The sequence below is a fragment of the Opisthocomus hoazin genome, chromosome 7, assembly GCF_030867145.1.
Source record: "Opisthocomus hoazin isolate bOpiHoa1 chromosome 7, bOpiHoa1.hap1, whole genome shotgun sequence".
Taxonomy (NCBI): Eukaryota; Metazoa; Chordata; class Aves; order Opisthocomiformes; family Opisthocomidae; genus Opisthocomus; species Opisthocomus hoazin.
This window is the reverse complement of record NC_134420.1, coordinates 1,981,396-2,001,919: the sequence shown is the minus strand read 5'-3', so window position 1 is coordinate 2,001,919 and position 20,524 is coordinate 1,981,396. Positions and strand designations below refer to the sequence as shown.

The following is a 20,524-nucleotide window of genomic DNA, read 5'->3' as shown; positions in this document are numbered from 1 at the left end:
CCCCTCTGCCCCGGCTCTTCCCTTCCTCCCGGCTGCCATGCCGCCAGCCTTACCCAGCTGAACGGGGCTGGTCCCGCCTCGCAGCGTGGGAACGGAGGCAGAACCGGGGATCCTGTGCCCCCCCTACACTCCCCGGAGCCCCTCGGCCCGGCGCGGGATTTGAACCCGCGGCTCCGCGGCCCAGTCCTCCTGCACCATAGAGAGGCGCGGAGAGAGCGGCCTTCCGGGAGCGAGGGCGCGGCGGCGGTTGCCATGGAGATGGAAGATGGCGCCCAGGAGTGAGCGCGGGGCCGGGGCGAGGGGGGGAGAAGCGGGAGCGGGCCGAGGCGCGGCGGGGAGCGGGGTTGAGCGGGGTTCGGCGGGGACGGGGAGCGGGGTTCGGCGGGGCCGGGGTTGAGCGGGGCGGGAGCCGGGGTTGAGCGGGGCGGGGAGCGGGCCCAGGCCGCCCTCGCCCACCCCCGCGCCCCGCCACAGGCCGCCGGCGCTCCTCGGCCCCGCTGCAGGTCCTGCTGTTCCTCAACGGCTGGTACAGCGCTACCTACTTCCTCCTGGAAGCCTTCATCTTCGTCTACAAGGGTGAGACCCCCACTTCTTCCTGCCACCCCCTTTCCCCGCCACCCCCCATCCCCACCGTCCCCCTGCCCGGGCGCAGGCCCTGAGGGCAGCAATGGCTGTCCCCGCAGCGCTGCTGCTGCCCTACCCCGTCACCAACCTGCTGCTCGACGCGCTGCTGCTCCTCCTCTTCCTCGGCACTGAGGCCACCCGCATCTTCTTCGGTAAGTCCTGGGGACATCGGGGTCGTCCCCCCGCCAGGAACCGCTGCGCCCGGAGCCGGGAGCGCCTCGCCCAGCCCGGTAACGCCACGGCCCGCAGGGTCCAAGGGCAACCTGTGCCAGCGCAAGGTCCCGCTCGCCATCAGCCTGGCCCTGACCGTCCCGGCGGCAGTGATGGCATCCTACTACCTGCTGCTGCAAACCTACGCCCTGCGCCTGGAAGCCATCCTCAGCGCCATCCTCCTCCTCTTCTACGCCGCGGAGCTGCCGCTGGGCGTCCTGGCGCTCGTCGCCTTCTCCAGGTACCGCTGCCCGTCCGCGGGGAAGCTGGGCGACGCCGCCGGAGCCGGCGCGCTGAGCTCCCTTTCCTCCTTCGCAGCGCGGATTCGTGCTGAGGCCCCGCGCCGCGCCGAGGGACCGAGCCCAGCCCGCAGCGCCGGGCCAGGCCCGCGGGCAGGGGACGTCCCCACCCTGCCCACGCCGCGCAGGAGCGATCGGCCGGGCAGCACCAACCCACCGCCACCACGGCTTGCGACGCGCAGGTCAGTTCGAGGTACGGAGAATTATATATAGATATTATTTTTTTTTTTTCCTACTGCCTCCTCAGAATAATTCATTATTTTCCAATAAATATTTTATTTTTACCCGCTGCCTGGGCGCGTGGCTTCCCCCCCCCGGGGGCAGCTGTGCGGCGCTGGAGGCTCCCGAGCGCTTCACGCCCAGCCAGCGCTGCCCTGAGCCCGCTTGGGGGGCACAGGAGCCCCCCAGAAGCGCCAGGGGATGGCGAGGATGAGGGAAAACGGGCACAGAGGCACCGACAATCCCCAAACGCCGCTGCTCCCCCCCCCCAGCGGCCCTAACCCCCTCCCACCCCGCTCGCTGAAGCCCACCGTAGGGAGGAACGGCGACAGCAGAGCCCGACAGCGCCGTCTAAAAGATTGACAACGTCATCGAGTTTATTACACAATTTCCAACCTAGCCGAAAGACAAACGAACCTAGTCACTGCGAGCAGGAGGGGCAGCGCCTCGCTGGGGGGCAGGGGGGGGGAAGGGGGGGTTAATAGGGGTTTGCTCTGCACTCTTCCCCGCTATTTGGAAAGAAAACTAAAAATTTGTGTCGTTAAGTAAAAAAACGGAACCCTCCCGCCGAGCGCTCCCCCCGCCCCGGCACCTCACGGGACTTTACAAGATGGGTTTTTTGCTTTTTTTGTTTGTTTGAGCGTTGTTTCAACCTAAAAAGACCCCTGGAGCCACGCCTCGCCCCCGACGTCACCCTGCGTCCCCTCGGCTCGCCCCGAGCTCTCCCCCCTCCTGCCTCGCAGGGCCCGGGGCGGGGGGGGTCCTGCCTGGCTGCTCTGCGCAGTCCACGGACCCCCCTTCACCCCGTGCCGCCTGTTAGGGAAGGGCAGCTGGGAAAGGGGGGAACCCCCCCGCGCCCCCCAAAGCGGGGGGGTGGCAGCCTGCCCTGCCTCCTCCGCTTCCTCTAAAACAAGGAAGGCGCTGCGGGAGAAGCGGGCTCCGTGCTGCGCCGTTCTGGGAGACGAGCGCGGAGGTGACGATGACGCTGCCGTCAAACGGGGGGGACCCCCAGCCCAGCTCCAGCCCCCCCATCCCCGCTCCCCAGCACGCTGCTCCCCGCAGCGGGGAGAGCCGGAGCGCGGCGTCCCACGGGGACGGGAGCGTCCCAAGGCGAGGGGACGGTGGCCCCACGCCGCTTCCACGGGGTCGGGAGCCCTGTGCCTCCCAGCCCCCGCGCTGCACGGCTCGGGGTCGCCCCCCTCCAGCCCCCCCCCTGCAGAGGAGAGGGCTCAGAAAATTCCCTCCCCCCCTAGGGAAAAAAAAAAACAAACCCCAAACCCCAACAAAAAAGCACCATTTCTCTTTGGGTCCGAGCGTCCACGGAGCGGAGCAGGGCGGCCCAGGCGCTCCCCGAGCGGCGGCGGCGAGTGCGGGCGAGGGCGCAGGCCCCAAGGCCACGAGGTGTCGGTGGGAGTCCCGGCCCGAGAGAGCTGGGGGGTGGCGGGGAAGGGGGGCTGGGGGGGCGCGGAGCGGCCTCGGTCACGTAGTCCTGGTCGAGGTGAGGGGATACGAGTCCGTTAAAAACCACTTTCCTGCCCAGCTCCTGCGGGGAGAGAGGGGAGGAGCGGTCAGAGCAGCGCCGGGCACCCTTCCCACCACCCCAGCCCTCGCTCCTGGAGGGTGACCCCTCCCCAAGACCCCCCCCCCAGTCACGGCAGCAGCTCACCTGTCTCAGTGGTGCCGGTCCCTCTCTCTGTCCCTGTCCCGATGCCTCTCGTGCTCCCGGTTCCGCTCTTGGAAATAGTCCTCGTGCCGATCCTCGCTGTGGAGCACGTCCCGGTGCCGCCGGCTGCTTTCGCGGGACCGGCTGGGAGAGCGCTCCCGAGATCGGTGTCTTTTCCTGGGGAAAAGGCCCAAAAAAAAGAAAAATAAGCTTTCTGTCACCTCCGGAGAGGATGTCACTGAGCGGGGACACGCAGGGGGTACCTGGAGGAGCTGGCGCCGGTGCTGTAGGACTTGGCTTCGATGCCGTGCAGGCAGTCTTTGAGGGACGAGAGGAGGACGCGGCAGCGCTCGTCGTTGGCGACGCGCGACTGCTTGATGACGGCGATGGCCGTGAGGAGGGTCTCGATGGCGTCGCTGTAGTCGCCTGGGGGAGCGGAGCAGGGGGGTGAGGGGCGCGGAGCTGCGGCGGGATGGGGTGGGGGGGACACGTGGGGACACGGTGCTCGTTACCTGCGCTGGCGCCGGACACCGCCTTGGAAATGGCGCTGCTGGAGATCGCCCGGTTCCTGTTCATGATCTCCTCAAACTCCACTTCGCTGACGGGGGGAGGCGGTGGGCCGAGCTCCCGGCTGCACACACAAGGGGGGGGGGTCAGCACAGCCCCCCCCAAACCAGCAGAGCGGCACGCAGCCCCCCCCCCCCCACCTCACCTGCTGTGGTTGTAGGGGGCCATGGCCTTGCCGTAGGTGTCCGGCGGGGGACCCAGGGCTGCGCTGGGTGGGGGGAAGAAGGCGGGGTTGAGGTGCAGGGCGGGGGGCACGGCCCCCGGGGGGGGCACGGCCAGGTGGGGGGGCAGCCGGGGCGGCGGGGGCATGAGATGCTGGTAGTGGATTCCAGGCGGAGGCGGGGGGACGCCGAAGCCGGAGGAGAGGGGCGGCGGGGGGGGCATCGGCGGCGGGGGCAGCCCCATCAGGGGCAGGGCGGCGGGGGGACGGTTGAAGAAGGGCAGGACAGAGGGGGGTTTCTCCACGCGGGCGGGCGGCAGGGCATTCTCCGTCGGCGTGGCACGGCCGTCCACCGCGTCCACGGAGTCCCGGGAGTGGGCCCTCGGCGGCACACCTGCAAGCGGCACGGGGAAAGAGCCGTGAGTCGCGGCCGGAGGGGTCCCCGCAGGTCTCGGAGACCTCCTCCTCCTCCTCTTCCTCCCCACCCGCAGCCACCAGCGCGAGGACCGTCCTCTCCCGCAGCCCCGGGAGAGCTGAAGGTGCCAAGAGAAAGATCCAGCCAGCCAAACGTAGCCTCCGCTTCCACCTGCCTCCGAGGGGGTCCCGGCTCTCCGGCAAGACCCCGGCTGCCCGCCCCGGGGACGCTCGCTCTCGGCCAGCCACCGAGCACAAGCGGGTCGCAGGGACAGAAGCCAAAAGCCAGAAGAAACGGCGAGAGGTCCCCGGCGGAGAGGTCGCCGGGTCCCGAGTCCCCAAAGCCGTCTGAAGGACCCAGAGAGCCTGCGATCCGCCCGCGGGCTCAGCAGGGCGGAACACGAGGGGACAGAACCCAAGTGCCGACAGCAACGGAGCTGCTAGAGGAAGGGAAACTCGGTGCCTGCCCTCAGAGACGGACAGAAACCCTCGCTGCGTCCAAAGAGGCTCCGAGGATGAGACAGGAGAGGTACAACTGCTCTGCCCGAGCCCCTCGGGGGAACCACGGCTCCCCGGCGGGCCTCGCCGCTCCGCGAGCCGTTCGTGCGCCGGCGCTGCCGAGCTGGCCGCCAGGGATCAAAAACTCGGCCTCCCCGGGAGAAGGGAACGTGCCCTGCTGCACCAAAACGCCAGGGCAGGCCGGGACACGGTCTAACAGCGCCCGGTGCCGCCACGCAGCCGACGGCCGCGGGCGCCGGAGCTGGAGGGAGGGTGCCAGGGCGCTCAGGAAGAAGGGTTTTTCCTTGCGTGAAACGAGCCACGGGATCTACAATGACCACAGCTGGCCAAGACCTCCTCGTACACGCTCCTGCCAAGACAGTCCCTGCGGCTCGGCAGAGCCCGGCCGGCGCGGGGCCGGGGCGTCACATCGCTGCGGAGAGAGGCGAGGACCACCTATTGCCATTGTAGAAAGCCCACGGCCAGGCCCCAGCTGGAATACTGCGTCCAGTTTTGGGCACCTTACCTCCGCAGGGATGGACAAATTCTGGAGGAGATCCAGAGAAGAGCTACTAATAGATATGGAGGGTCTTAGCTATGTTGATAGGCTGAAGAGCTTAAGCCCATTCAGTTTGGAGAGGAGGAGGAGGAGGCTACGAGGGATCTTCGCAGTGTGCGAGCACCTAAAAGGGGATCATAAAGACTCGGGTCAGGATCTAATCAGACTCAGCAGCAACAGGAAACAACCCCCAGAGACTCCTGGCAGCGTTCCCCCCCACCCCGAGGGTCTCTCTCGGTGGGTTCGGCCTGATGGGTCTCGCTGGGGATCCGCGGGGCCCAACGGGGAGCTGCCGCGCGGCGCCGAGGCCCCCGAACCGCCGCGCGCCTTCGCCTCCACTCACGTTTGCGAGCCTGCGCCTCGAACTGCGACAGGTTCTGCCGGGTCGCCAGCCTCACCTCCACCTTGTCCCCGTTGAGGATTTTGCCTGGCAGGAGCTCCAGGAGTTTGTGGACCGAGTTCTCAGAGGCGACCACCACCTCTGCGTACCTGCGGGAGAGCCCGGCGGTCAGCCGGCCCCGCGCCGTTCACCCCCGTGTAGGGGATCGGGACCCCCGGCCAACGCCCCCCACCCCAGGGCTCCCTCCGTCCCCGCTGGCAGAGGCCACCCGGCACCACCTCCCGCTGCCTTCCCTGGACCCGGACTGGTGTTCCACATCCCCTCCTCCCTTCCCCATCCTCTTTGGGACTCTCCCTTTACCACCCCAGCTCCGGGCGGGCTGCCCCCTCGCTCCCCCCGACACAGAGGGCCTGGGTCCCCCGTTCCCCCGCGACCCCCCTCAGCTCTCACCCTTTCGACTGGCCATTGGCTCGGTTCTCTGCGAATTTCAGCTCCACCACGTCGTAGACGCCAACCGAGCGGATGGTCTGGATCAGCTGCTGGTCAGTCGTCCACTGAGGGAAGAGAGCGGAGGCCGGCGTCGGCTCGCGCAGCCCGCCACGGGTCCCCGAGCCCCCCAGCTAACCCGGCCTCGGGGACGTGGGGCAGGGCACGTCAGCACAGACACCCTCAGAGCCCCTGCAGGGAGTTTAAAGTCAGCCTCGAGCCCCAAACAGGCGCCGGGCACGGCTGTCAGAGGTGTCTCCGTTCTCTGGACAAGACAGAGCCTTCCCAGGACTGTCCCCGAACCCGTTAACAGGAGAAGGGGCCTCATCCACGCAGCTCCTGGGAGGGCAGAGCCAGGCAGGGTCCCAGGACTGTCCCCAAACCCGTCAACAGGAGAAGGGGCTTCGCCCACGCAGCCCCCAGGAAGGCAGAGCCAGGCAGGGTCCCAGGACTGTCCCCAAACCCGTCAACAGGAGAAGGGGCTTCGCCCACGCAGCCCCGGGGAGGGCAGAGCCAGGCAGAGTCCCAGGACTGTCCCCAAACCCGTCAACAGGAGAAGGGGCCTCACCCACGCAGCCCCTGGGAGGGCAGAGCCAGGCAGGGTCCCAGGACTGTCCCCAAACCCGTCAACAGGAGAAGGGGCTTCGCCCACGCAGCCCCCAGGAAGGCAGAGCCAGGCAGGGTCCCAGGACTGTCCCCAAACCCGTCAACAGGAGAAGGGGCTTCGCCCACGCAGCCCCTGGGAGGGCAGAGCCAGGCAGGGTCCCAGGACTGTCCCCAAACCCATCAACAGGAGAAGGGGCTTCGCCCACGCAGCCCCGGGGAGGGCAGAGCCAGGCAGAGTCCCAGGACTGTCCCCGAACCCATCAACAGGAGAAGGGGCTTCGCCCACGCAGCCCCGGGGAGGGCAGAGCCAGGCAGGGTCCCAGGACTGTCCCCAAACTCATCAAAAGGAGAAGGGGCTTCGCCCCCAGGAGGGCAGAGCCAGGTGAGGGAGCGCGACGGAGGCACCGCAGCCGCTGGCCGCTCACCCCGGACTGGATCCGAAGCCCCTCAAGGGCTCCGAATCCCCCTTCCCTGCGGATCACAAGGTCAAGCCCAGCTCACGACGCGGCTTGGGACACCGGGTCAGCGCGGATCGAGGAAGAACAGCAGCGGCGGAGAGCCCTGCAGCCCCTCGGGGGTTTCTCCGGAGGACCCCCGCCCGTGTACGCGCCACGGGAGACCCAAACTGCCCACGCAAGGGGGGTCTGGAGACCCCCCTCGGCCGGCAAGCGCAGCCGGGCAGGGATGGCACTCACCCAGGAGAAGCTGCCCACGTAGACGGCGGCTCTCTTGTTGCGCAGCCCGCTGTACGTGTACAGGATGGCGGGCGATTTGCTGTTGGGCTTGGGGGCCGGCTCCTGGCGGATCTCCGGGGCCGGCTCCGAGGTGCCGGTGCGGTTTTCGGAGGGCTGCGAGGTGGCTGCCAACACGTCGTCGTACAGGTCCATCTGATCGGCGTTGCTGAACTCCGAGTCCTGCGAGGGGAGACGGCGTCAGCACCTCCACAGAGGGGAGACCCCGGGGGTGAAACCGCACCTCGCAGAGGGACCCGGGGGCTGTTCAGAGCCGAAACGGGGCTCCGGAGGACGGCCCCGTTCTGCTGGAGCCCTCCAACATCCCCACAACCGCCGCAGGAGATGCTCAGAGGTCACCTCGTGCCGCCGCTCTGCTGCAGGCACCCCGCCATGCCGGGGGGCTGCAGCCCAATGACACTGGAGGTTAGGAAAGCCTCCTTGGCAGTTTGCAAACCAGTCGGCCCAGTTGGCCAGGAGCTGGTGTGCATAGGATTGGCCAGGTCTCTGCTCCTGTCCTCCTTCGCATGGGGACATAGAATCACAGAATCACAGAATGGTCAGTGTTGGAAGGGACCTCTGGGGTCACCCAGTCCAACCCTCCTGCCGAAGCAGGGTCACCCAGAGCAGGCTGCACAGCACCGCGTCCAGGCGGGGCTTGAAGATCTCCAGAGAAGGAGACTCCACAGCCTCCCTGGGCAGCCTGGGCCAGGGCTCCGTCACCCTCAGAGGGAAGAAGTTCTTCCTCAGGTTCAGCTGGAGCTTCCTCTGCTTCAGTTTGTGCCCGCTGCCCCTTGTCCTGTCACTGGGCACCTCTGGAAAGAGTCTGGCCCCGTCCTCCTGACCCCCACCCTGCAGATATTTAGAGGCATTTCTAAGGTCCCCTCTCAGCCTTCTCTTCTCCAGGCTGAACAAGCCCAGCTGAATCCAGTGCCTGTTACCTCTCCCAAGCCAGCTCCCCTCGTCCAGAGCCCTGTCCCCTCCCCTCGGTGACACGCCGCCGCGGTGGGTCCCCTTCCAGCGCTTCATTTTTATACACAGACAACTTCCCCCCCCTCCCCGGCCCAGCAGACCCCCCTCGGCACGGCACTGCTCTTCCCCACCGCCCCGCAAACACGCGCCGTGCCCCGGGCTCACGACCGCTCCTCGCTCGCGGAATCCACCCCGGTGGCCGCTCTTCCTGCTGGGAAGCGTGGAAACCCCTCTCGCACACCCCCATCCCAGCCGCCCGGCCGAGCGTTAACGCGAGCCCCGCAGCCACGGGATCCAGATCTCCTGTCCCCAGCGACGAGGGTGACCCGCACCCTGGAGACAGAGTGACGAGCTCCGCTTTGCCACGCTTGACGCAACCCTGGAGCGTTTTTGACAGGTCAGGAGGTGGAGAAGGGAGGAATACTCCAGGAAGCCAGAACCACGAGGTTTTACCCCACCGGTGACCCACACCAGCTTGATTTTCCTCCACCTTCAACCAAGCCTTTTGCTTTTCCCTCCGCTGAGCTCCAGCCCAGGCCTCGCACGAGCTCCCCGGGGCCGTCAGCCGCCCCGAGCAACGGGACAAGACTCAGCCTGCCGCTCCGGGAGGCTCCCAGGAAGCGGCTCGCCTTCCGCAAGCGCGCTCGGGCGAGAGCTCAACGGTGGAAACCGCCCTCGCCGGGCGAGCCTCTCGCTCCTCGGCAGCGAGTCCAGCCCCGAGGGGTGCACAGCCACCCTCAAACCCCGCTCACCTCGCTACGCTGCCGGTTTTTGAGCCGGGTGGGAGCTCCACGCGGCGTCTCCCACGCCACGAACCGAGCTCCACGAAGGAAAGCAGCTCCCGAGCCGCCAACTCCAGCGTCCCAGATCCGCCTTCCAATTCCCGCTCTGTCCCGGGCTGTATTTAATTCCGAGCGCACGGCGAGCGCCGTGTTCACGGCGGATCCTCAGACTTAATTGCTCGCCCGGATTCAGCACGCGCCGAGCGTTTCACGCTACGAATGACGACGCGAGCATCCGTCCCGTGGGAGCGACGCGCAGGTCCTGGGCGGCACGGAAACCAGAGGCTCCACTCCCAGATTTTTAATCCCGGGAGTTCAGACAGCGGGAGGCGGGTAAATCCCCGACACCGCGACGGGCAGGGGACCGCACACGCGGAACACGGCCCTTCGCGAGCGCGGGGGAGAGACGGCGAAGGGTGCTCCATGCACGGCCGTGGAAATATAAAAATCAAACCATTTTTCTCCACCCCAGGCACTCTTCTTGACAGCAAGGTCCGCGTCTAAGGCAAGCCATAACTTTTCCATCCGGCCATGTCAGCTGCAGAGCTGATAAAAAAGGTGACAGGAATTTTTCAACAGGGAGCTCCTTCTCAAAACAGCTCGCTGGTTTGTTTAATCCGCCTCCCGCGGTCCTGCCCCCGCCGAGCGCCTCTGGACACGGCCCAAGGCTGGAAGATCGCGGCCTGAACGTTTCAGAAAGCCGAGAACAGAAGCAGGAGAAACCGGCAGGAAGCCCTCCGTTACGCCACTCGGGAGTTCTGCAGGATCCTCTGGGATCTCTGAAGTCGCTCTCCTTTAAAAACTAACAGCCTGACGGGAAGAGCACAGAGTCATTAAGGTTGGAGAAGACCTCTAAGATCATCAAGGCCAACCGTCACTCCAATGCCACCGTGCCTGCTAAACCACGTCTAGACATTGTTTGAACCCCTCCAGGGATGGGGACTCCCCCACTACCCTGGGCAGCCTGGTCCAATGCCTGACCGCTCTTCCAGTAAAGAAATTTTTCCTAATATCCAATCTGAACCTCCCCTGACACAGCTTGAGGCCATCACCTCTCGTCCTATTGCTGTTACTTGGGAGAAGAGAACAACACCTGCCTCACTGCACCCTCCTGTCAGGGAGCTGCAGAGAGCGAGAAGGTTCCTCCTCAGTCTCCTCTTCTCCAGCCTGAACAGCCCCAGCTCCCTCAGCTGCTCCTCATAGGACTTGTTCTCCAGAGCCCTCCCCAGCCTCGCTGCCCTGCTCTGGACACACTCAAGCAGCGCACAGAATCACAGAATAGTTGGGGTTGGAAGGGACCTCTGGGGTCACCCAGCCCAACCCCCTGCCCAAGCAGGGTCACCTACAGCAGGCTGCACAGCACCGTGGCCAGGCGGGGCTGGAATATCTCCAGAGAAGGAGACTCCACAGCCTCCCTGGGCAGCCTGGGCCAGGGCTCCGTCACCCTCAGAGGGAAGAAGTTCTTCCTCGGGTTCAGCTGGAGCTTCCTCTGCTCCAGTTTGTGCCCATTGCCCCTTGTCCTGTCGCTGGGCACCACTGGAAAGAGTCTGGCCCCGTCCTCCTGACCCCCACCCTGCAGATATTTAGAGGCATTTCTAAGGTCCCCTCTCAGCCTTCTCTTCTCCAGGCTGAACAAGCCCAGCTCCCTCAGCCTCTCCTCGCAGGAGAGATGCTCCAGTCCCCTCCTCATCCTCGTAGCCCTCCGCTGGACTCTCTCCAGTAGCTCCTCATCTTTCTTGAACTGGGGAGCCCAGCACTGGACACAGCACTGCAGATGGCGCCTCCCCAGGGCAGAGCAGATGGGGAGGAGAACCTCCCTCGCCCTGCTGCCCACACTCCTCTTGATGCACCCCAGGATCCCACTTCTCCCAGTTATCCACTGAGTCTGCCCGAAACCTGACCGGCCGTGCTTCCTCCGCACATCCCAGCAACGCCACCCGTCCTTCCCAAAGGATTCCGGCTCAGCCAGCAGCTCCCACCAGAGCCCTCGCGTGCCTCCGGCTGCCTCCGTCCCGCTCCGATCGCCAGTAGCCCCTCATCTTTCTTGAAGTGGGGAGCCCAGCACTGGACACAGCACTCCAGGTGCGGCCTCACCAGTACCGAGTCCAGGGGCACGATCCCCTCCCTGCTCCTCCTGCCGCACCATTCCCGATCCAAGCCGGGATGCCGCTGGCCTTCTTGGCCACCCGGGCACACTGCTGGCTCACGTTCAGCCGGCTGTCACCCAGCACCCCCAGGATGCGGCACCGCGCCGGCGCTGCACAGATCCGCTCCGCGTCTCCTCCTGCCGCCGCGCAGCCCGAGGCGAGCGAGATGCCGGAGCCAGCGGGCGCGATAATCGCTTCCAGCTTTAAGCAGCCTCCATCTACTTGGCCGTGTCGAAGAGCTCTTGTGTCTCGTCCCACCAACCCTCCCTGCTGAATCCCTCCACGCCGTCTCCCGCCCTGCAGCCAGCCTTGCTCCGTCCTCGCGACACTGCGTAGCTTCCCTGCTCCCAAAGATCCTCGGGACTCGACCAGGACCGGAGCAGAGCCGGCAGAGATCCTCTCGGCTCCCCAGCAGCCATTCCCGCGTCAGCTGAAGCCACTCGCCGCTGTCACCCTGCTCCAGGCTCCCCGGGGACTCAGCCTCTGCGGGAAAGGGGACGGGCAGCACCGGCCCGGCCCCGCCGAGCGCCCGGGAAGCGGCAGCAGAGCTCTCCTGCTACGTCCTCCCACCTCGCTGTTGTTCACCGGTTCTCCTCCGAGAATCGAGGCCGTTCCTAAGCCAGAGCAGTTCTGGCTGGTCCCGGCACTGTCCCGGATCGTTTCATACGCAGGCAATTGGGTTTATTCCGGGGGTTTTTCAGGAAAGATGCCGTGTTTGGGAGGCAGAAGGTGTGCGGGCACCGCCCGGCCGCCGCAGCCCGCACTGACGCTTGCTTTGCCGCTCGCCTTTCCAGCGAGGCGCCCGTTATTTCGGCAATGTCAGAGCCAGCTTGCACCCTGCCCTTCTCCGAGGCAGCCGCTCCCAGCGGAGAACCTCCCCAGCAGCTGGAAAGCACCTCGCCGTCCCCTCGGCTCCGAGGCGCTTCGTACGGCCGCTGCCATTTGGCTTTTCCCTAATCCACGGCTCTCGCCCACGAACCTCCTGCCGCCTCCGAATAACGGGTTCAGCCCCTCCAGCTCCTCTCCAGCCCCTCCAGCTCCTCTCCAGCCTCCTCAGCTCCTCTCCAGCCCCTCCAGCTCCTCTCCAGCCCCTCCAGCTCCTCTCCAGCCCCTCCAGCGCCTCTCCAGCCCCTCCCCAGCCCCTCTCCAGCCCCCCCAGCTCCCCTCCAGCACCCCCAGCTCGTCTCCAGCCCCTCCAGCTCCTCTCCAGCACCCCCAGCTCCCCTCCAGCACCCCCAGCTCGTCTCCAGCCCCTCCAGCTCCTCTCCAGCCCCTCCAGCGCCTCTCCAGCCCCTCCCCAGCCCCCTCAGCTCCTCTCCAGCCCACCGGGAGCTCCCGGCCATTCCTTCCTCCGTGCCTCCTGCTCCCAGTTCACCCAGCTCGCTCCCCGGTGCGGACCCAACTGTCTTCCACCGGTTTTAATCGCCAAACGCCTGCGCTCACGCCCGCTCTCCCGGATAGCCGAGCTCTCGAGGACCTGCTGCTCTCGCTGCCGCAGCCCCTTCCCTCTCTCCGCTGTTTCTTCCTGCGAGGCCCGGCACAGGGGCACCTCTCGACCGCAGCCAGCCCTCCCCATGGCGGTCCCGCTGCTCCACGTCCCCTCCGTTCCTCGGCACTGCCTCTTCCAGCTTGGATTTCCTCATGACTGCAACCATCCCCTTCCATCGCCGTCCTCTGCCCCCGTGCTAACGAGCTGGCCAACATCCCCCCCCCCAGGGAAGGGGGAGCCCTCCTCACCTGGTTGAACTCCTCGTCGGCGTAGATGTCGATCAGGTCCACCCCCTCGGACATACTTCAGGGACGGGAGCAGGAGCCCGGGGCTGCGACCGGGACGGAGGAGGAAGATGGGAGGTGCACTGCGAGGGGGGGGGGAGCAGGGTCAGTGGGGTCCCCCCTCTGAATTGCCCCCTCGACTGTGCCCCCCTGCTCTGCAGGCAACAGCCACCACCCCAGAGGGACCCCCAGAAGCCCCCCTCCCACCTTGCCACCCCTGGGGGCAACGCAGCCCCGCTCCCCCCAAACCTGACCCCCCTCAGGGGGGCAACAACGACCTGCCCCCCCCCCCCCCCGCCCCGTTCCAGTCCCGCAGGCCCCCCTAGACCCAAACCCACTGACACCGACCCCCCCTCCCCGTTCCACCCCCCCTAGACCCAAACCCACTGACACCGACCCCCCCTCCCCGTTCCACCCCCCCTAGACCCAAACCCACTGACACCGACCCACCCCTCCCCGTTCCAGACCCCCCCTAGACCCAAACCCAGGAGCACCGACCCCACCCTCCCTGCTCCAGACCCAAACCCAGCAGCACCGACCCCCCCCTCCCCGTTCCAGCCCCCCCCAGACCCACACCCACCGGCACCGACCCCCCCCTCCCCGTTCCAACCCCCCCCGTAGACCCAGACCCCCCGGTACCGACCCCCCCTCCCCGTTCCAGTCCCACAGCCACCCCAGGCCCCCCTAACCCAAACCCACCGACCCCCCCACCGCGGGGCAGGCCCTGCCCAGCGGCGGGGTTTCCGGACAGGTGGGGGAGGCCCCACCGCCAGCCCCCCCAGCCCAGACACCCCCTTCCCCCCCGCCAGAGCCAACCCGGGGTTTCCGAGGGGGGAGGGGAGGGGGCGGTGGGTCGCGACCCCCGGGCCCCACCCGTTACCACCAGCAGGCCCCAACCGCGCGCCAACCGCGCTCACCGCCACTACCAGCGCCAGCGCCGCCGCGACACGCCACGCCCCTTCCGGCGCGCGGCACGCCCCTTCCGGCCCGCCCCGCTTGGCCCCGCCCCGCCTCCCCGCCGCCCGACCATAGAGTCGGACCGCCCCGCGTCGCAGAGCGGCCTCGGAGGGAGGCTAGAGGGGCCGCGCGGCACCATGGCGGCGGCTGGGGTAAGGGGGGGCGGTGGGCCCGGGGGGAACCGAGGATCTGGGTGGGGAGGGCCTGGGGGCAGCGGGGGCGGGGCAGCAGGGCCCAGGGGGGGCTGTGGGATGGGGGATCAGGGACAGCAGTGTCTGGGGGGGGGCTATAGGGGATGGGGGGCAGCAGGGTCTGGGGAAGGGTTATGGGATGGGGGGGTTGGGGTGGCAGGGGCCGGGGGGGGCTGTGGGATCGGGGGCAGCAGGGCCGGGGGGGGCCTGTGGGATCGGGATTGGAGGCAGCAGAGTCTGGGGGGGACTGTGGGATCTGGATCGGGGGCAGCAGGGTTTGGGGGGGGCTATAGGGGATGGGGGGGTGGTGGTACAAAGGTCCGGGGGGGCTGTGGCATCAGGGGCAGCAGGGTCTGGGGGGGGGGCCTGTGGGATCGTGATCTGGGGCAGCAGGGTCTGGGGGGGCTGTGGGATCGGGATTGGGGGTAGCATGATCTGGGGGGGTATGGGATCGGGATCAGGGGCAGCAGGGTTTGGGGGGGGCCTGTGGGATCGGGATCAGGGCAGCAGGATCTGGTGGGGCTGCGGGATCAGGATATGGGGCAGCAGGGTCTGTGACATGGGGATGGGGGAGTTACAAGATGGGGGCTCCGGGGGTGGTGTGGGATGGGGGTTGATGGGCAGCAGGCTCGGGGGGGGCCGTGCCCTTCCCCGTCCCCACGGAGCAGCCAGCCCTGACGTCCCCTGCGCCGTCCGTCTCCCTGCCCAGCTCCGCTCCCTGCCTGGGTGGGCTCTGTGCCGGCGCGTCCTGGGGCTGGCGAGCCCGCGGCGCGGCTACCGCGGGGACTCGCCGAGGGACTCGGGGAAGGACATCCTGGAGATCCCCTTGCCCCCCTGGCAGGAGCGTCCCGACGAGCCCCTGGAGACCAAGAGAGCCCGGCTGCTGTACGAGAGCCGCAAGAGGGGGATGCTGGAGAACTGCCTCCTGCTCAGGTGAGGCACGGGGTGCCCGGCCCCCTTTCCACCTCCCGGCTCCCCCCCAATGCCCCGAGTTTGTCCCCGCAGACGAGGGCTGGGCAGGGATGTCAGATATTTTCCCGGAGAGAGAACGTCACCTGTGGAGAGCGGAGGGAGAAAGGCCGAGGCGGGCGTAGCTGCTGTGCAGTTTGGCTGCCGAAAGCCGTGAACGGGTTTTTAATGAAGAGGGAAGAGCCCTGCGCGCTGCGGGAAGGGGTTGGTGGGGCAACGCGCAGCCGTAAGCCAAAATCTAAAGAGATCTGGTGTCGCTTGGAGGATGGGAGGCAGGGAGAAGGCCGAGCCGTGGGGTAAATCCCCGCCGGAGCTTTGCTGGCGGAGGATGCGGCGATCGGAGCGGGACGGAGGCAGCCGGAGGCACGCGAGGGCTCTGGTGGGAGCTGCTGGCTGAGCCGGAATCCTTCGGGAAGGACGGGTGGTGTTGCTGGGATGTGCGGAGGAAGCACGGCCGGTTGGGTTTTGGGCAGAAGCAGTGGATAACTGGGAGAAGTGGGATCGTGGGCAGCAGGGCGAGGGAGGTTCTCCTCCCCATCTGCTCTGCCCGGTGAGGCGCCATCTGCAGTGGTGTGTCCAGTGCTGGGCTCCCCAGTTCAAGAAAGATGAGGAGCTACTGGAGAGAGTCCAGCGGAGGGCTACGAGGATGGTGAGGGGACTGGAGCATCTCTGCTGCAAGGAGAGGGTGAGGGAGCTGGGCTTGTTCAGCCTGGAGAAGAGAAGGCTGAGAGGGGACCTTCGAAATGCCTCTAAATATCTGCAGGGTGGGTGTCAGGAGGACGGGGCCAGACTCTTTCCAGTGGTGCCCAGTGACAAGACAAGGGGCAATGGGCACAAACTGAAGCAGAGGAAGCTCCAGCTGAAGGTGAGGAAGAACTTCTTCCCTCTGAGGGTGACGGAGCCCTGACCCAGGCTGCCCAGGGAGGCTGTGGAGTCTCCTTCTCTGGAGATATTCCAGCCCCGCCTGGACGCGGTGCTGTGCAGCCTGCTCTGGGTGACCCTGCTTGGGCAGGGGGCTGGGCTGGGTGACCCACAGAGGTCGCTGCCAACCCCGACCGTTCTGGGATTCAGTGATAACGGGGAGCAGGCTGGGGGGGCAGGCAGGTCGCTTTGGGCCCCTCCGTGTCCTTCGGCCTCATGTGAAGAGCCAGGGACCACCCACGCTCATCCTCGCACCTCCTCTCTCCCAGCCTCTTCGCGAAGGAGAACCTGAAGCGCATGAGCGAGCGGCAGCTCAACCTCTACGACCGCCTCATCAACGAGCCCAGCAACGACTGGGACATTTACTACTGGGCCACAGGTACGGCGCGGTGGCCCGCTGCCCTGCCGGCTCCGACGCCGGGGCACCGCAGCCGCGGGGCCTGGGGCCTGGGGCCTGGGGGGGGCGAGTGTGGCGCTGGGTGCCGCGGGACGGAGCCGTTCCTCTGGTTTGACCGCAGAAGCGAAGCCCACGCCGGGTGAGTTCGAGAACGACGTGATGGCCATGCTGAAGGAGTTTGCCAAGAACAAGAAGAGGGAGCAGAGGCTGCGGCAGCCGGACCTGGAGTACCTCTTTGAACCCCCCCGCTGAGGAGGGGGCCGCCTTCTCCCTCCCCATCCCCTGGAGCAGAAGATGGGCACGAGGCCTCAGGGAAACGTGGCCACCAGTGCCCTCGCCGTGGCTCTGCTCCTCCGCACTCTCGGGGCACGATGAATAAAGCCGTGGCTGCCAGCCCTGCCGCTCCTCCTGCCTCCCTCCTGCCCTGTTTTTGGGCCGGGAGGGGTCTCCGCTCGTTGGCGAGCTGCTCGGGGGAGCTGAGCTCGTCCACCGCTGTCCCCAACTCTCCCTTCGAAACCCCTTTTTTTCCCGCGGAGTCCGGAGGAGGTGGCCCTGCTGTGGCCCCCTCGGAGGACGTCGGCGTGTGGTGACCGGTGCAGGCAGCGGTGACAGTCCCTCTGTGGCATCACCGCGCCGGTTACTGGGCAACGTCCCCAGCGGGGACATTCCACAGCTTGCAGACCCTCGGGCAGGCAGGGGGCTGCTCCCTGCCACGGTGTGTGCCTGTCCGTCCGTCCTTCTGTCCGTCCCGTGGTCCCTGCCGCAGGGCAGCGTCCCCTCCTCGGCGATGGCACGCAGCGGGGGAAGCAATGACCTCATGAACGTCTACGCCAGGAGCTACGCGGTGGCCCATGGTAGGGGGTCCCGAAGGCCTCCCCGAAGGCAGGAGGGGGTCTTTCCCACGGCTGAGTCCCCCTCTCCCCGCTGTCACCCAGGCTGCCCGCGTTTGCGTGCCCACCACGGCCACCACCCCAGCACGGGCTACGTGTCCAACAACTACTCGGCCGTCTCCCGCCTGCTCTGCCCACGCGGCGAGGCAGAGGGGTAGGTAACACCCGCTGGGGGAGGGACGGGGGGCAAGTTTCGGGGGTCCCTCCGGCAATCACAGCCACGCTGTGATCACAGGTACCCCCACGAGGCCCTCCTCGCCTGCCGCCGCACCGGGGCCATGAGCCCCCAGCTCACGCCGCTCCTCCTGAGCCCCCCCAAAGCATCTGCGGTGTACGACACCGGCAGCCGCCGCACCGGTCCTGCTCTGCCAGGTACAGCTTGGGGGGTGTCGGTGGTCCCGGGGCCAGCTCCCACCCTCGGAGGGTCTGGTGGGGTCGGCGGTCCCGGGGCCAGCTCCATCCCTGGGAGGTTTTGGGGCTGTTGGTGGTCCCAGGTCCAGCTGAAGGGGATTTTTGGGGGGTATCGGGTGGTCCTGGGGCCAATTCTGACCCCAGGAGGTTTTGGGGGTGTTGGTGGTCCCAGCTCCAGCTCAAGGGGATTTTTTGGGGGTATTGGGTGGTCCTGAGGCCAGCTCCATCCCCAGGAGGTTTTGGGGGTGTTGGTGGTCCCAGGCCATTTTTTGGGGGTATCATGTGGTCCTGGGGCCAGTTCCGACCCCAGGAGGTTTTGGGGGTGTTGGTGGTCCCAGGGCCAGCTCCAGGGGATTTTTTGGGGTATCGGGTGGTTCTGGGGCCAATTCCGACCCCAGGAGGTTTTGGGGGTGTTGGTGGTCCCAGGGCCAGCTCCAGGGGATTTTTTTGGGGTATCGGGTGGTCCTGGGGCCAGCTCCATCCCCAGGAGGTTTTGGGGGTGTTGGTGGCCCCCTGCCCTGTGTCACCCAGCCGCAAATGCAGGGGGCCAGGCAGGGTCCCAGACTGCACCCAGAACCGCGAGACCAGGCGATGCCACAGCTGGGCTGGGGACAGGGCTGGGGACAGGGCTGCTCACTCCCTGCCCCGCCTGCTCCCCGCAGATGTCCTACGGAAGACGACCATCGGCGCCAAGGCCACCCCGAGGAGCAACGGCGTTCTGCCAGCCCTGCTGGGCCAGCCCGTAAGCCCCAACCCCACCGGGTCCCCTGTCCCCCGGCAGCCCCCCACCCCCTCCGCACCCACCTTTTGCCCTCCCGCAGCTTGGCGTTAACATCACCGCGACAGATTACCGGCGCCCGGCAAGACGAGACCCCCGGCAGTGGATGCCGTGTCCCAGCCGCCCCATCTCCGTCCCCCAGCAGGGTGGCAAGACCCTCCCGGTGCCGCCGCTGGGCTCCCAGAGAGGCAGCGGCTTCAGCCGAGAGGTGCCGGGCGGCCTGGACACAGCGGTGAGCGGGACCCCCGACCACGTCTCTGCCCCCGTGTGCCCTCCTCATCCTGACTCGCTGTCCCCACTCAGGGCTTGCTTGTGGTGGGCCACGCGATGCCGCTCGTCTCCCGAGGGCTGCAGCGACCCCGAAGGACCCAGGCTGGCCCGCTAGGACAGCAGGGTGCTGGCAGGAAGGCGGGTGCCAGCATGGCCACGTCCCCACCCCCGTCGGAGCACGCACCCAACCCACTTCCATCCCCCGAGGAGCCATCGTGGTTCACCAGGAACCACGGCCAGTATGTGCCCTCCCACCAGACCCCGTCCCCCACAGCGCCAGGTGAGTCCCGGGGCCAGCTGCATCCCTGGGAGGTTTTGGGGCATTGGTGGTCCCAGGGCCAGCTCCAGGGGATTTTTTGGGGTATCGGGTGGTTCTGAGGCCAGTTGCAACCCCAGGAGGTTTTGGGGGTGTTGGTGGTCCCAGGGCCAGCTCCAGGGGATTTTTTTGGGGTATCGGGAGGTCCTGGGGCCAGTTCTAACCCCAGGAGGTTTTCGGGGTGTTGGTGGCCCCCTGCCCTGCGTCACCCAGCCCCAAATGCAGGGGCCAGGCAGGGTCCCAGACTGCACCCAGCACTGCGAGACCAGGCGATGCCACAGCTGGGCTGGGGACAGGGCTGGGGACAGGGCTGCTCGCTCCCTGCCCCACCTGCTCCCCGCAGATGTCCTACGGAAGACGACCATTGGCAGCAAGGAGCCGTCCAGCTTCGCCAAGGCCACCCCGAGGAGCAACGGCGTTCTGCCAGCCCTGCTGGGCCAGCCCGTAAGCCCCAACCCCACCGGGTCCCCTGTCACCCGGCAGCCCCCCACCCCCTCCGCACCCACCTTTTGCCCTCCCGCAGCTTGGCGTTAACATCACCGCGACAGATTACCGGCGCCCGGCAAGACGAGACCCCCGGCAGTGGATGCCGTGTCCCAGCCGCCCCATCTCTGTCCCCCAGCAGGGTGGCAAGACCCTCCCGGTGCCGCCGCTGGGCTCCCAGAGAGGCAGCGGCTTCAGCCGAGAGGTGCCGGGCGGCCTGGACACAGCGGTGAGCGGGACCCCCGACCACGTCTCTGCCCCCGTGTGCCCTCCTCATCCTGACTCGCTGTCCCCACTCAGGGCTTGCTTGTGGTGGGCCACGCGATGCCGCTCGTCTCCCGAGGGCTGCAGCGACCCCGAAGGACCCAGGCTGGCCCGCTAGGACAGCGGAGTGCTGGCAGGAAGGCGGGTGCCAGCATGGCCACGTCCCCACCCCCATTGGAGCACGCACCCAACCCACTTCCATCCCCCGAGGAGCCATCGTGGTTCACCGGGAACCACGGCCAGTACGTGCGCCCCCCGCCAGACGCCGTCCCCCACAGCACCAGGTGAGTTTGGGGTGACCCCGGGGTGGGGGGGCTCATTGCCCCGGGGGGGTCTCCAGCCTCACCACCCTCTTTCCCCTGGATTTTCCAGCCCGGTGTTTGACCTGGATGGCGAGACCCATGGGGGGCATCCAGCCCCAGCGCCCCAGGACCAACAACCACCCCACCTGGCTGTCGAGCATCATCGGCCACCCCCCGGCGTAGCCCCCCCAGCACCTGGGGTTCCCAGCCCCGGCTTCTCGGGGGACCCCCCCGATCCCTGAGAACACACTGAGAAATAAAGCCCTGAACTGGCCTTCCTGGGCATCACTGTCACCCCCCCGGGACCCCGCGGACCCAGCCCTCG

General features: G+C 67.4%; 4 protein-coding genes across 5 annotated transcripts; 3 read left to right on the top strand and 1 right to left on the bottom strand.

The window, feature by feature from the left end:
- The first annotated feature begins 65 nt into the window (after positions 1–65).
- On the top strand, positions 66–1,731 carry TMEM216 (transmembrane protein 216). 2 transcript variants are annotated; one of them, XR_012764622.1, is made up of 6 exons: positions 66–278; positions 475–576; positions 684–776; positions 874–1,075; positions 1,153–1,326; positions 1,458–1,731. XR_012764622.1 is itself a non-coding variant. In XM_075427273.1 (5 exons), the coding sequence occupies exons 1-5, from the start codon at positions 266–268 to the stop codon at positions 1,166–1,168; spliced, it is 426 nt and encodes a 141-aa protein (XP_075283388.1). In that variant the 5' UTR covers positions 66–265; the 3' UTR covers positions 1,169–1,417. The 2 variants fall into 2 exon arrangements, 1 of the variants encoding a protein (XP_075283388.1); XM_075427273.1 differs by lacking the exon at positions 1,458–1,731 and having other exon boundaries at positions 1,153–1,417.
- On the bottom strand, positions 1,705–14,024 carry CPSF7 (cleavage and polyadenylation specific factor 7). Its single transcript, XM_075427268.1, has 10 exons — positions 13,968–14,024; positions 13,015–13,133; positions 7,341–7,559; positions 6,004–6,107; positions 5,557–5,702; positions 3,728–4,136; positions 3,528–3,646; positions 3,279–3,441; positions 3,019–3,192; positions 1,705–2,895 (listed from the first exon to the last, which is right to left on the bottom strand). The coding sequence occupies exons 2-9, from the start codon at positions 13,066–13,068 to the stop codon at positions 3,024–3,026; spliced, it is 1,383 nt and encodes a 460-aa protein (XP_075283383.1). The 5' UTR covers positions 13,069–13,133; positions 13,968–14,024; the 3' UTR covers positions 1,705–2,895; positions 3,019–3,023.
- Positions 14,025–14,050: 26 nt separating this feature from the next.
- On the top strand, positions 14,051–16,878 carry SDHAF2 (succinate dehydrogenase complex assembly factor 2). The gene is made up of 4 exons (XM_075427272.1): positions 14,051–14,159; positions 14,908–15,131; positions 16,358–16,467; positions 16,607–16,878. The coding sequence occupies exons 1-4, from the start codon at positions 14,145–14,147 to the stop codon at positions 16,735–16,737; spliced, it is 480 nt and encodes a 159-aa protein (XP_075283387.1). The 5' UTR covers positions 14,051–14,144; the 3' UTR covers positions 16,738–16,878.
- Positions 16,879–16,967: 89 nt separating this feature from the next.
- Positions 16,968–20,524, top strand: SAXO4 (stabilizer of axonemal microtubules 4). The gene is made up of 10 exons (XM_075427267.1): positions 16,968–17,339; positions 17,421–17,529; positions 17,611–17,747; positions 18,449–18,528; positions 18,608–18,796; positions 18,868–19,114; positions 19,494–19,594; positions 19,674–19,862; positions 19,934–20,181; positions 20,270–20,524. Exons 1-10 carry the CDS (start codon positions 17,273–17,275, stop codon positions 20,439–20,441), a joined length of 1,539 nt encoding a protein of 512 aa, XP_075283382.1. The 5' UTR covers positions 16,968–17,272; the 3' UTR covers positions 20,442–20,524.